Source organism: Fragaria vesca, linkage group LG6 (assembly GCF_000184155.1).
Source record: "Fragaria vesca subsp. vesca linkage group LG6, FraVesHawaii_1.0, whole genome shotgun sequence".
In the NCBI taxonomy this organism is placed as follows: Eukaryota; Viridiplantae; Streptophyta; class Magnoliopsida; order Rosales; family Rosaceae; genus Fragaria; species Fragaria vesca.
Genome location: NC_020496.1, coordinates 16,651,951 through 16,663,225, shown reverse-complemented (window position 1 = coordinate 16,663,225; position 11,275 = coordinate 16,651,951). Strand labels below are relative to the sequence as shown.

The window sequence follows — 11,275 nt, the reverse complement described above, 5'->3', positions numbered from 1 at the left end:
TCTCTCTCTCTCTCTCTCTCTCTCTCTCTCTCTCTCTCTCTCTCTCTCTCTCTCTCTCTCTCTCAACTTCCGGCTTATCTCTAATTCTGTTGACGACGACCGCATCTCTGATTCCGTTGACGATTTTGTGTTCCAGTCGACGATGACACCTCTACGACGACTGTATCTCTGATTCCTTCGACGACGATGCCGCCTCAAGGACTACAACACCTCGACGACGATGTCTTTGCCAGAGAGAATGCGACAGTTAGATATGAAATTAGCTTTCAATTTCTTGATTTCGTGCTTCTCCGACCATATCTCTTAGTCTTCGACCTCCGGCGTCGTCAAGTCCGATTTAGAGTCGTCTCTCTATGAACGTCGATCTTCGATTCCGATTTCCTCTCCGACGTCGATCTCCGATTTGGAGTCGTCTCTCTCCGACGTTATTGAACTAGTACAGAGAGGCTTCCCATGGCTTTAGTCAATGAAGAAGGAGGAGTTGGTCTGAGAGCTAGTACTACTGCACCTCTGCATAGCTTTCGTTGTATAGACATTGAATGATGTTAGTATATTTTTATTAAAGTGATAGTATTTTTTAATGTGTGTATTATCAGTATCTTTCCAACACAATGATAGTATTTTGTATACATGATCATAGTATTTTTCAATTTCTATGTTAGTATCTTTCTCAACCTCTAGTAGTAGATTTTGTTTTAATTGTTAGTAGTTTTTGATCTGCTTGGTAGTAGATTTTTTTGTCGGTAACATTAGCTATTATTTTTCTTGACGGTAGTAGTTTTTGTTGGTGACAGTAACAGCTTTCGTTGTTTGCGGTAGTATTTTTTGTTGTCAGTGATACTATATTGTATTACTGGCAGTAGTATCTTCTATTGTCAGTGGTAGTAGGCTAGTAGCTTTTGTTGCTAGCGGTATTATCTTTTACTGTTAGTAGTAGTAGCTTTTTTTTGTTGACAGTAGTATCTTTTGTTGTCAATGATAGTAGCTTTTTTTGCTGGTGGTAATAGTTTTTATTGCTGACGGTAGTATCTTTAGACTTTAGTTGTCAGATGTAGTAGCTTTTATGGTCGTCGGAATTCTCACCAGAGGTTGGCTGAAAAATTCATCGGAGTCCGCCTGGAAAATTTATCGGAGATCGGCCGAAAATCTCGTCGGAGGTCGGCCGAAAACTTTTCTAGTAAGGAGAGTGGTTGTTGATTTTTTACACTAGTAAGTAGTAACATTATAAATATAAGAGATCATCTAATTTTCTGATTAGTTGATAGTATGTAATTTTATTGAAATTTAATACATAATATAAAACTCTATTTAAGTTTTTTTTTTTTGAGGAGAAAATGAAAAAAACTCTATTTAAGCTTGGGTGGACTTATGTGGATAAAATGTTTTGATGGACTTATATAAAAAAAAATGTTTTAAAATGGAGTTATATGTAATTGACCCTTTAAAAATTTAGACTTATTTGCAAAATTAGGATTTTTATTTCCAAAACTTCGCAGTAAATACATTTTAGTTCACAGACCAAACTTGGGCCGTTTTCGTTCTAGGCCGATTGTGCATACTACGCCTAGAACAACCCCAAAAGGCCAAAACTAATCGTAAGCTACAACGGTCATCCCTCCTTCAGTTTCAGAATTGGGGCTTTAGGGATTGTGAATATCAATTCGAGCTGCTTCTGATTGAAACTCGATTCAATCTGTAGGACCTGTATATATTTGTATCAATTGACTCTGTTTTGCAGCGCGGCAGCATCTGGGTCAGTTTTCCTTCAGAAACTCGATTTTTTTTTATTTCTACGTTTTTTTTGTTGCACGAGAACCCTAGTATGCATTCCCGGCGTGCAATCAGGTTAGTGTAAATGGTGACCGGATGAAATTTGAATTTAGTTGCTTGATCATGAGTCGTTTGGAATTTTGAACATTTGTTGAAATTGTCTTATGGTTCGATGCTTTCATGATATGATATTCAATCACCGTTATTGAATAGGAATATTAGTTCTCCATTACAAATTCATATCATTTATAATACTAAATCACTTAACTGGCATTTTCATATGCAATCAATCAGTTGATCTCTGTTGACACTTCCATCATTGTCGATCCATCGGTAGTAGAAGAAGTGTCTCCAATATCCTCTACTGGCATTTGTTGTGGATATAAGAAAGGCTTTGGGGGTATTTGGAGGTCTCAAGTTCTCCTTCAAGCATCTCGACTACTTTACTCATTGAAGGGCGCTCACTAGGCTTCATCTGTATGCACCACAGTGCTACTACGATCATCTTCTTTATCGTTTTCTTTTCATCCTCAGTGGCATCTCCTATTTGTATGTCCTTCCCTTCATTCAACTGATCAGCTACCCATGTAGGAAAGTATATTTGGCTAAACTGGCTTGAATGCTCTATGGTTGCATTCAAATTCTTCCGTCTCCCGGCCATTTCCATCAATAACATTCCAAAACTATATACATCAGCCTTGTAGGGAACACCTCCAATGTTCTTATAGAATAGCTCAGGAGCTATGTATCCTATCGTGCCTCTTACAGCAGTCAGAGACACGATGCTATTATTCAATGGGTATAGCCTTGCTAACCCAAAATCAGAAACCTTGGGAATGAAATTCTCGTCCAGAAGAATGTTATGAGGCTTGATGTCAAAGTGCAAAATTTGCATATTGCATCCTCGATGCAGATATTCAATACCACGAGCCACTCCAAGTGCAATTTCAAAAATTTTGTTGAAGCTTAAGAGAATTACCCCTTGTTGTAGAAAAATGTGTTTCTCTAGAGACCCATTAGGCATGAAATCATACACAAGAGCACGCCTTGTTCCATCGACACAAAACCCAATCAGCTGAACCACATTAACATGGTGAATCCTTCCAATGGTGGCTACTTCATTGATAAATTCTTGTCCATTAGCCTTGGACTTTCCCAGCATCTTGATTGCTACAAGACGACCACTACGAAGCTTTGCCTTGTATACTGTCCCATAGCCTTCTTCACCTAACTTTTCCTTGAAACCCCCTGCCTTCTTCTTGATGTCTGAGTAAGAGTATCTCACAGGCATGAGATTATTATTGCTCTGCAGGAAGTCTTCGATTTGGTCGTACATTGACATGTGTCTTCTTCGCCATTTGTGTCTTAGTAATGCAGTTATACAGGGAAGGCCAAAGATAAGTTTAGCTGCTTGGTACATTGCTGTGGTTCACAAAAATGAAACACGTAAATGACAATGATTACAAATATTCTACAATACTACGTATACAGCATAGACCATCTGAATGCTTTTTAATTTGTATAAATTGTATAAAAGGAATTTGAAATCCATCTCTTACCAAGGTAAACGGCACCATTGAGAAGGAACAGAGCAAGGTATCCAGGTCTATACCTATGAATTAAATATATTCCTGCAATGGAAGATTATATGGTATCAATGATATAGCCAAGGACGCACAGAAACTTAACTACAGGATATGTATAAAAAGGCAGAGAAAAAAGCTTACTTGATAATGTTGTTTGTATTGGCATCCACCATAATTCTAAATAGAGTAACGGACGAAAAAAATTTAGTACATGCAAGAGGATGGAGTAATCAAAAGAATAGCATTGCCATTTCATTTTTCTAGTTCTAACAATTTTATATTCCTCAAGTATGTATGCCATTTTGCTTTAAAACATGGAAAAGAATTAAGGAAATTAAAAGATCCAGAAGTTGCATACTTTTCCCGAAGATCCAGGGCCGCAGATTGCATTCAATGGTGTTGAGGTTGAATCTGTTGTTGATGTTGTAAAACGGTAATTCACACATCTCACCAGTTTTGCATTTTCCACATCCATAAGTAAACCATGAGAGCTCAAAACCATTCACTATTTCATCACATATGCCTTCACATGACACCATGTTGCTGTTGGTTGAAGGTGATGCCAAAAGCATTTGTGATATTTTGCAGGACCTCCCCAAATCAAAAGAAGTTACGAAGCCAACCATGAAATAAGAATATTTGGAAGAATAGGTGGTGGTGATGTTGAGGCATGAAACTGTTTCAATAAAGAGAGTGGAATTCATTGGAGTTGCGCAGGTCACAAGTATCATAGGCACATGTTCTTCCAGGTAAGGAATTTCATAAGAAGGGAAGGTGTATGGATAAGCAGAGTTGTACTTGGTTATAGAGTGTAGTGGGGTGGAGCAGTAGTCCTTCTTCTTCTGAACGCCAGATTCCACAACTCGGATTGTGAAGTTATTGTAATGGATTGACTTCACATAATATTTTCCGGATTCCAAGTATAGTGCTGCAGTAGTACTATTTACCTCACAAGATAGCTCAAACCTTTTGTCTCCACAGCTTTGATGGTCTCCTTTCAGTCGAAATGGGTAGCTTATGTAAATATCTCCACAAGAAGAGGTACAGATATCTAAAGTATCGGTATGGGACGTTTCTGAAATAACAGTAGATGGAAGAAGAAGAGAAAGGATGATGGTGCAAGAAGCAAACAGGAGACTTCCCCTAGACATGGTGAACAAGGAGGCAAGCTACAGAGAGATAGAGATGAATAGTGATGGTTAAGTAATTGGAACTCCGAAGTCCACAAGTTAATCCTCTTTCCGTAGTCAACCAAAAAGACGATCAAACCAAGACCTTTTTGGTATTATTTGGTCAATGCTGAGGATGCTCCAGTGTTGCATATGGACGTCTGTGAAATACCAGTAAACGGAAGAAGTCTTGCCTCGAATAGAAGTCTCCATCCAATAAATTATTAAGGTGGGTAGACCCAACGAGCATAATCGTAGTGCATGATATGAGACAAACATGCATGAAAAGGTCAGTGTAATGCTCTAACCTTCTCAATCGAAAATTTGCTGAATAGTCAAAATGCAGACTAGTTCAATCATAGATTCTAGACTATTCAAATTGTAGACCAACTAAACAGGTCTGGTTTGAAGTAGTTTTGAAAGCGAAAGAACTGCGTAACTTATAACTAGTAAAACATGGGTGAAATTTATTAAAACTTTAGGTAACAGGTTTAATTTGGTGAGATGTGAATCCTCCTTTCATTGTTTCGCCTTACAGTAGTGATTGTCTGGGTGTTTCTCAATTTTGTTTTGGTTTGTTAGTTTTCTTTATTGTCTGATATATTTTACTATGGAGGTTTTGGTTTCATCCCTTTGCATCTTTTTTTTCTTTAATAACATGGGGAGGTAAGGAGGTTTCTTGCCTCTCTCTTAATCCTCCTTTTGAGCCAAAAAAAAAACACAGTTAAAGAAACATCTTGCTTCAAAATTTACACCAAGTTGTTGCTGATAAAAGTTGGCAAAAAGAAGTATTCATAAGCTAAAAGCTACAGCTGCTAACCAATTGAATAAAACTTGTACACCTTAGCTGCTAACCAATTGAATAAAACTACAGCTTAGCTGCTAATGGTCTGAGCTAAGCAATCCCGAACTAGACCTAGTCTCCATAAGCCTAGCACATCATATCTAATATTAAATCACTTGACTAACTTGCATTTTCAGAAGAGATCAATTAGTTGATCTCTGTAGATTCTGTGTCATTGTTGATCCACCTGTTGTAGTTGAAGTGTCTCCACTATCCACTGCCGGGAATTCTTGCGGATATAAGAAAGGCTTTGGGGGTATTTGGAGGCTCTCTAGTTCTCCTTCAAGCATCTCGACTACTTTTGTCATTGAAGGGCGTTCACTGGGCTTCATTTGTATGCACCACATTGCTACTACAATCATCTTCTTTATGATTTTCATTTCATCCTCAGTGGCATCTTCTATCTCAATGTCTTTTCCTTCATTCAGTTGGTTAGATACCCATGAAGGAAAGTAATTTTCACTAAATTGGCTTGAATATTCTATCCCTGCATTCAAGTTCTTCCTTCTCCCAGCCATTTCCATCAATAGCATTCCAAAACTATATACATCAGCCTTGTAGGAAACACCTCCAATGTTCTTATAGAATAGCTCAGGAGCTATGTATCCTATCGTGCCTCTTACAGCAGTCAGAGACACGATGCTATTATCCAATGGGTATAGCCTTGCTAACCCAAAATCGGAAACCTTTGGAGTGAAATTCTCGTCCAGGAGGATGTTATGAGGCTTGATGTCAAAGTGCAAAATTTGCATATCACACCCTCGATGCAGATAGTCGATACCACGAGCAACTCGAAGCGCAATTTCAAAAATTTTCTTGAAACTTAAGGTGCTCACTCCTTGTGGAAGAAAAATGTACTTGTCAAGAGACCCATTAGGCATGAAATCATATACAAGAGCACGCGTGGATCCCTCAACACAAAATCCAATTAGTTGCACAACATTAACATGGTGAATCCTTCCAATGGTCGCAACTTCATTGATAAAGTCTTGCCCGTTAGCTTGGGACTTGCCCAACATCTTAATGGCTACAAGCCGACCACTACGAAGGGTTGCCTTGTATACCGTCCCATAGCCTCCTTGACCCAATTTTTCCTTGAAATCCCTTGTCATCTTCTTGATGTCTGAGTAAGAGTATCTCACTGGCATGAGATTATTATTAGTCCGCAGGAAGTCTTCTATATCGTCGTACATCGACAAATGTCTTCTCCTCCACTTGTATATCAGTAATGCAGTTAAACAAGGAATGCCAATTACAAGTTTAGCTGCTTGTAGTATTGCTGTTGTTCCCAGAGATGGAATCATTAAAATTTAAAAAGACATTGTAGGCAAGCACAAAACATTTATTGAATGGCACTGTAAATGTTTAATCTGAATAAGATTTGGAGATCCATTTCTTACCGTAATAAACGGGTGCATTTAGAAGGAGCTGAACATGAAATTTAGAGTTATATATGAGAAGTTTCCCTGCAATTGAGGAAAATGGATCATACAACTGGTTAAAGGCAAGGACCTAGAAAACCTTAATTGGATTTTTAACTCTAAGATGATTAATCGAGGGGAAAGATTACAGGTTCTTGTACAGTTTATCAATCTACCGATACATCAAGTAAACTAATTCAATTAGTCTATGTTTGTACCAAACTAAGTTTACTTGATGTATCACGACATTAATGTATCACTACCTTGATGTATGGTAGAACTTCTCAAAGACCACTTGTGAATGTAAAGAAAACAGAGTAAAACAGCACTTGCCTGAAAACTTATTCTTTATCGGGTCATACCAGCGTTCTCCTAAATTGATGAATAAACCGATTGGGATTAGCATATGGAAGTCGAATAATGAAATTAGATGAAACATATGTATGACATTTTCCCCTGGAAATGGAAACCAAAGAGATAATATCCAGATCAATGTACCTGAGGATGGCCTACTGCACTTGATAGTCTTGAGCTCCGGTGGGATGTCAGAGTCGTACGACGTGTCGCACACCTCATCAGATTTGCATTTTTGACATCCATATGTAAACCATGAGAGTTCAAAACCATTCACTATTTCATTACATATGCTTTCACATGACATCATGTAGCTGTTGTTGATTGAAGGGGATGCTAAAAGCATTTGTGTTACTTCGCAAGAACTCTTCAAATCAAATGAAGTTACAGAGCCAACCATGAAATAATTGTATTTGGAAGAATCGGTGGTGGTGCTGTTGAGGCATGAAGCTGTTTCAATAAAGAGAGTGGAATTCACCGGAGTTGCGCAGGTCACAAGTATTATTGGCACTTGTTCCATGTAAGGAGTGTACCAGGAAGAGAAGCTATATGGATAACTAGAGTTGAAGGTGGTCATAGAGTGTAGTCCGGTGGAGCAGTAGTTCCGCTTCTTCTGAACACCGGAATCCACGATTCGGATTGTGAAGTTATTGTAATGGATCGACTTCACGTAATACTTTTCTGATTCCAAGTATAGTACTGCAGTAGTACTATTTGCCTCGCAAGACAGCTCAAACTTTTCGTTTCCACAGTTTTGAGGGTCTCCTTTCAGTCGAAATGGATAGCTTATGTAAATACCTCCACAAGAAGAGGTACAGATATCTAAAGGATTTCCGGTATCCGACGTTTGTGAAATAACCGTAAAAGGAAGGAGGAGGAGGATGGTGTAAGAAGCAAAAAGGAGACTTCTTCTAGACATGGTGAGCAGGAAGAAGGCGTAATGAAACAGAGATGATAAGGGTAAATAGAAATGTCTATTTAGTTTGGAGCCCTTTAAATTGTCCAAGCTCTATCAGCTTTCTTCAATCCACCGTCAAGCCAATCACTTGGATCCAGATTTGCCAACCAGCAACCTTTGCTGGTCTCCATGATCATCCAATCAAAAGGGAGAGAGAGAAGAGAGAGAAGAGAGAGGGGGAGAAAGAGAGAGAGACTGGTTGGCAAATCTGGATCCCAATCACTTGGGAGATTGTTTATGTTATGTGGCTCTATACAAGTCATACGTGAGGACTTTGCAAGTCTCATGTCTCAAATAAGTCTTAAAACAAGCCAAGTCATCAAACACGACGCAAACATGGACCAAATTGTCACCGTTATATATACTGGAACCTTATCAATCAAGTAATGGAGACTAGTCAAATTGCAGACTAGTCAAATTTTATTTTATTTTATTATTATTTTGTTGAACAGGCAGACTAGTCAAATTAAGCGTTAACCATCTTCACAGCAGAGAGATGGTGTGACATTGTGACTTGTTCATCTCAGATGCGGCCCTATCGCCTTCATCAAGTAAATATATGAACGAAAGAAGTTCTTGAGTGAGCTGTGTTGACTAGACAAGTCAAGCTACGCCATCCATGTAGTCTGGTTTATATGTAAGAGAAACATGTGTGTGTATACACACACAATCAAACTAAGAGGAAACCAAGCCGCTGTGCATATCCAGTTCAGCTAATTTTAGTATTAGAAATGCAGAAAATGCTTCTGAATTTGTTATGTTGTTGGTTTCTCATAGGTGCAGTACTAGATGTAGATATTATTGTGCATGGAGAATCAGTTGGCCCTGAAAATTGCACAGAGGTTCGATGTAAACGGCATGGCCCTGTGATCCGATTCCCATTTCGGCTGAAAGGAATTCAACCACTCCATTGCGGCTACCCGGGCTTTGATCTGTCATGCACCACGGACAAGCAGACCGTGCTCCAGATCAACTCATCATCAGCTGACAAGTTCTTGGTTAAAAGGATTAACTACACTGCTCAGGAAATTGAAATATATCTTTATGATAGTCACTACGATTATATGAATGATTTCCAATATATCTGTATTCCTAGACAGATTTTCAAGCTCAGTTCCTCTCCATTCGAATTCTCAGACGCCCAAGAGAAAACTAACTATACCATATTCAGTTGTCCACCGTCAGATGAAAGAGATCAGTCTCCATCCTTTTGTCCACTGGCAAAACTGAGCCCTTGCCTTGGCAATCACAGCAACAAGATGTATGCTCTTGAGGATGGATGTGCAGAGCTTATGTACATGCCCCAACTGGTGTCGTGTACCAAGGTGGAAGATTACATGTCAGTACCATCTGTCTGGATGCAGCCTGTGAAGCTCAAATGGACCAGACCATCATGTAAACGTTGCGAAGAGATGGGCAAGAAATGTGGATTTCTGAATCAAGTTGCAGATGATCAGAAAACTGAAGAAACTCAATGTTTAGAGGTGCCTAAAGGTACGTAAATCATGTGTCTTCACTCCTAACTAGCTAGCTACCCTGTAGGCCTGTATACTCGTACACAAGCAATTACTTTGAGATTGTATATTAATCAATACTCTGGTTTCCATTGATTTTACAGGTCCTAATCGTGGAAAACGAATCTTGGAGATATTAGGTAAGTTTTTGGAAGCTTTAGTTATTTATTTTTCAGAAATGGAGTCTTTTCGTATTAATTCAAATGTTCTGTAGAAAATGCATGTCAATCTTAATTCAGGATGTCATATATATCTGCAGGCATTTGTGCACTTGCTACTGTTCTCATAGGAGTGGCTAGTGGCTACTGTAATATATTATGTGTATAGTTCTAAGAAGACAGAAGAAGAAAATCAACTGAGAATTGAAAAGTTTTTGGGTGATTACAGAGCTCTCAAACCCAGTAGATATGCCTATGGTGATATTAGGCGGATAACAAATCAATTTGAGGACAAGTTGGGTCAGGGAGCTTATGGAACCGTGTACAAAGGAAAGCTTTCCTCTGAATTACTTGTTGCTGTGAAAATCCTCGACAATTCAAACGAGAAGGGGGAAGATTTCATTAATGAGGTGGGAACAATGGGTCTCATCCACCATGTTAATGTGGTTCGCTTGGTTGGCTTTTGCGCTGATGGATTCATACGAGCTCTTATATATGAGTATTTACCAAATGGCTCATTGCAGAATTACTTGTCATCTGCAGATGATAAGAACTCATTTCTTGGTTGGGAAAAGCTGCAAGATATTGCTTTAGGTATAGCTAAAGGAATCGAATATCTTCATCAAGGGTGTGACCAGAGAATTCTGCATTTTGATATCAAACCTAATAACATTTTGCTAGACCATGATTTCACTCCAAAAGTTTCTGATTTTGGTCTAGCCAAGTTGTGCTCTAAGGATCAGAGTGCAATATCCATGACTACAGCTAGGGGGACCATGGGCTACATTGCACCAGAAGTGTTCTCTAGGAACTTTGGAAACGTATCTTACAAGTCAGATGTATATAGTTTTGGAATCTTGTTGCTTGAAATGGTTGGGGGAAAGAAAAATTTTAAAGTTATGGAGGACTCCACCAGCCATATCTACTTCCCAGAATGGATTTATAACCTTTTAGAACAAGGGAGTGATCTACGAATCCATATCGAGGACGAAGATGTTAAATTAGCTAGAAAACTAGCAATCATCGGTCTATGGTGCATTCAATGGCATCCAATAGATCGCCCATCCATGAGCAATGTTGTTCAAATGTTGGAGAGAGAAGGTGACAGTCTAAGCATGCCTCCTTATCCCTTTGCCTCTACTTCAAATTGAAAAAGAATGAATGCCTAGTTTGGCAAGAATCTCAAGTTCCTTGAAGACTTACCATGTGTCGTTTTACTTTGTTCTACTTCTATTTTAATTTGTACTCCTAACTTTTTAAGAGAAATTTAAATACACACCCCTAATCTCTTAATACACACCCTTACTATTTTATGTTTCTGTTGAGATTTTATAGGTAAGCTAAATGACCAAAACATACATCTATTAATTAAAAAAAAAAATACACGCTAGAAGTATTCTTTTCAACGTCTTCTACCCTAAAATTTTCGAAAACATGTCTTCTCCTCTAACCCTAATTCTTCTCCACAATTCATTTTGGTTGTCTTTTTTTTTTTTTTGTA

The 11,275-nt window shown here is 38.5% G+C and overlaps 2 protein-coding genes and 1 pseudogene across 3 annotated transcripts; 1 reads left to right on the top strand and 2 right to left on the bottom strand.

Annotated features, from left to right (window-relative positions):
• Positions 1-2,060: 2,060 nt before the first annotated feature.
• Positions 2,061-4,507, bottom strand: LOC101310540 (annotated as a pseudogene). Its single transcript, XR_185111.1, has 3 exons — positions 3,715-4,507; positions 3,330-3,401; positions 2,061-3,192 (listed from the first exon to the last, which is right to left on the bottom strand). The product of XR_185111.1 is annotated as a probable receptor-like protein kinase At1g67000-like (transcript).
• A 755-nt stretch (positions 4,508-5,262) lies between these two features.
• On the bottom strand, positions 5,263-8,063 carry LOC101310246 (probable receptor-like protein kinase At1g67000-like). The gene is made up of 4 exons (XM_004305427.1): positions 7,289-8,063; positions 7,124-7,162; positions 6,770-6,835; positions 5,263-6,648 (listed from the first exon to the last, which is right to left on the bottom strand). The coding sequence occupies exons 1-4, from the start codon at positions 8,061-8,063 to the stop codon at positions 5,513-5,515; spliced, it is 2,016 nt and encodes a 671-aa protein (XP_004305475.1). The 3' UTR covers positions 5,263-5,512.
• A 770-nt stretch (positions 8,064-8,833) lies between these two features.
• Positions 8,834-10,925, top strand: LOC101309955 (probable receptor-like protein kinase At1g67000-like). Its single transcript, XM_004305426.1, has 3 exons — positions 8,834-9,596; positions 9,721-9,756; positions 9,916-10,925. The coding sequence occupies exons 1-3, from the start codon at positions 8,834-8,836 to the stop codon at positions 10,923-10,925; spliced, it is 1,809 nt and encodes a 602-aa protein (XP_004305474.1).
• The last annotated feature ends 350 nt before the right edge of the window (positions 10,926-11,275 follow it).

Bases quoted from the DNA above. Each gene is read 5' to 3' on its own strand.
- LOC101310246 (XM_004305427.1), bottom strand. From the start codon at position 8,063: ATGTCTAGAAGAAGTCTCCTTTTTGCTTCTTACACCATCCTCCTCCTC. The intron at 7,163-7,288 runs GTACATTGATCT...TCATCAATTTAG, and splicing joins GTGCAGTAGGCCATCCTCAG to GAGAACGCTGGTATGACCCG. The intron at 6,649-6,769 runs GTAAGAAATGGA...TGGGAACAACAG, and splicing joins AAATGCACCCGTTTATTACG to CAATACTACAAGCAGCTAAA.
- LOC101309955 (XM_004305426.1), top strand. From the start codon at position 8,834: ATGCAGAAAATGCTTCTGAATTTGTTATGTTGTTGGTTTCTCATAGGT. The intron at 9,597-9,720 runs GTACGTAAATCA...TTGATTTTACAG, and splicing joins ATGTTTAGAGGTGCCTAAAG to GTCCTAATCGTGGAAAACGA. The intron at 9,757-9,915 runs GTAAGTTTTTGG...AGGAGTGGCTAG, and splicing joins ACGAATCTTGGAGATATTAG to TGGCTACTGTAATATATTAT.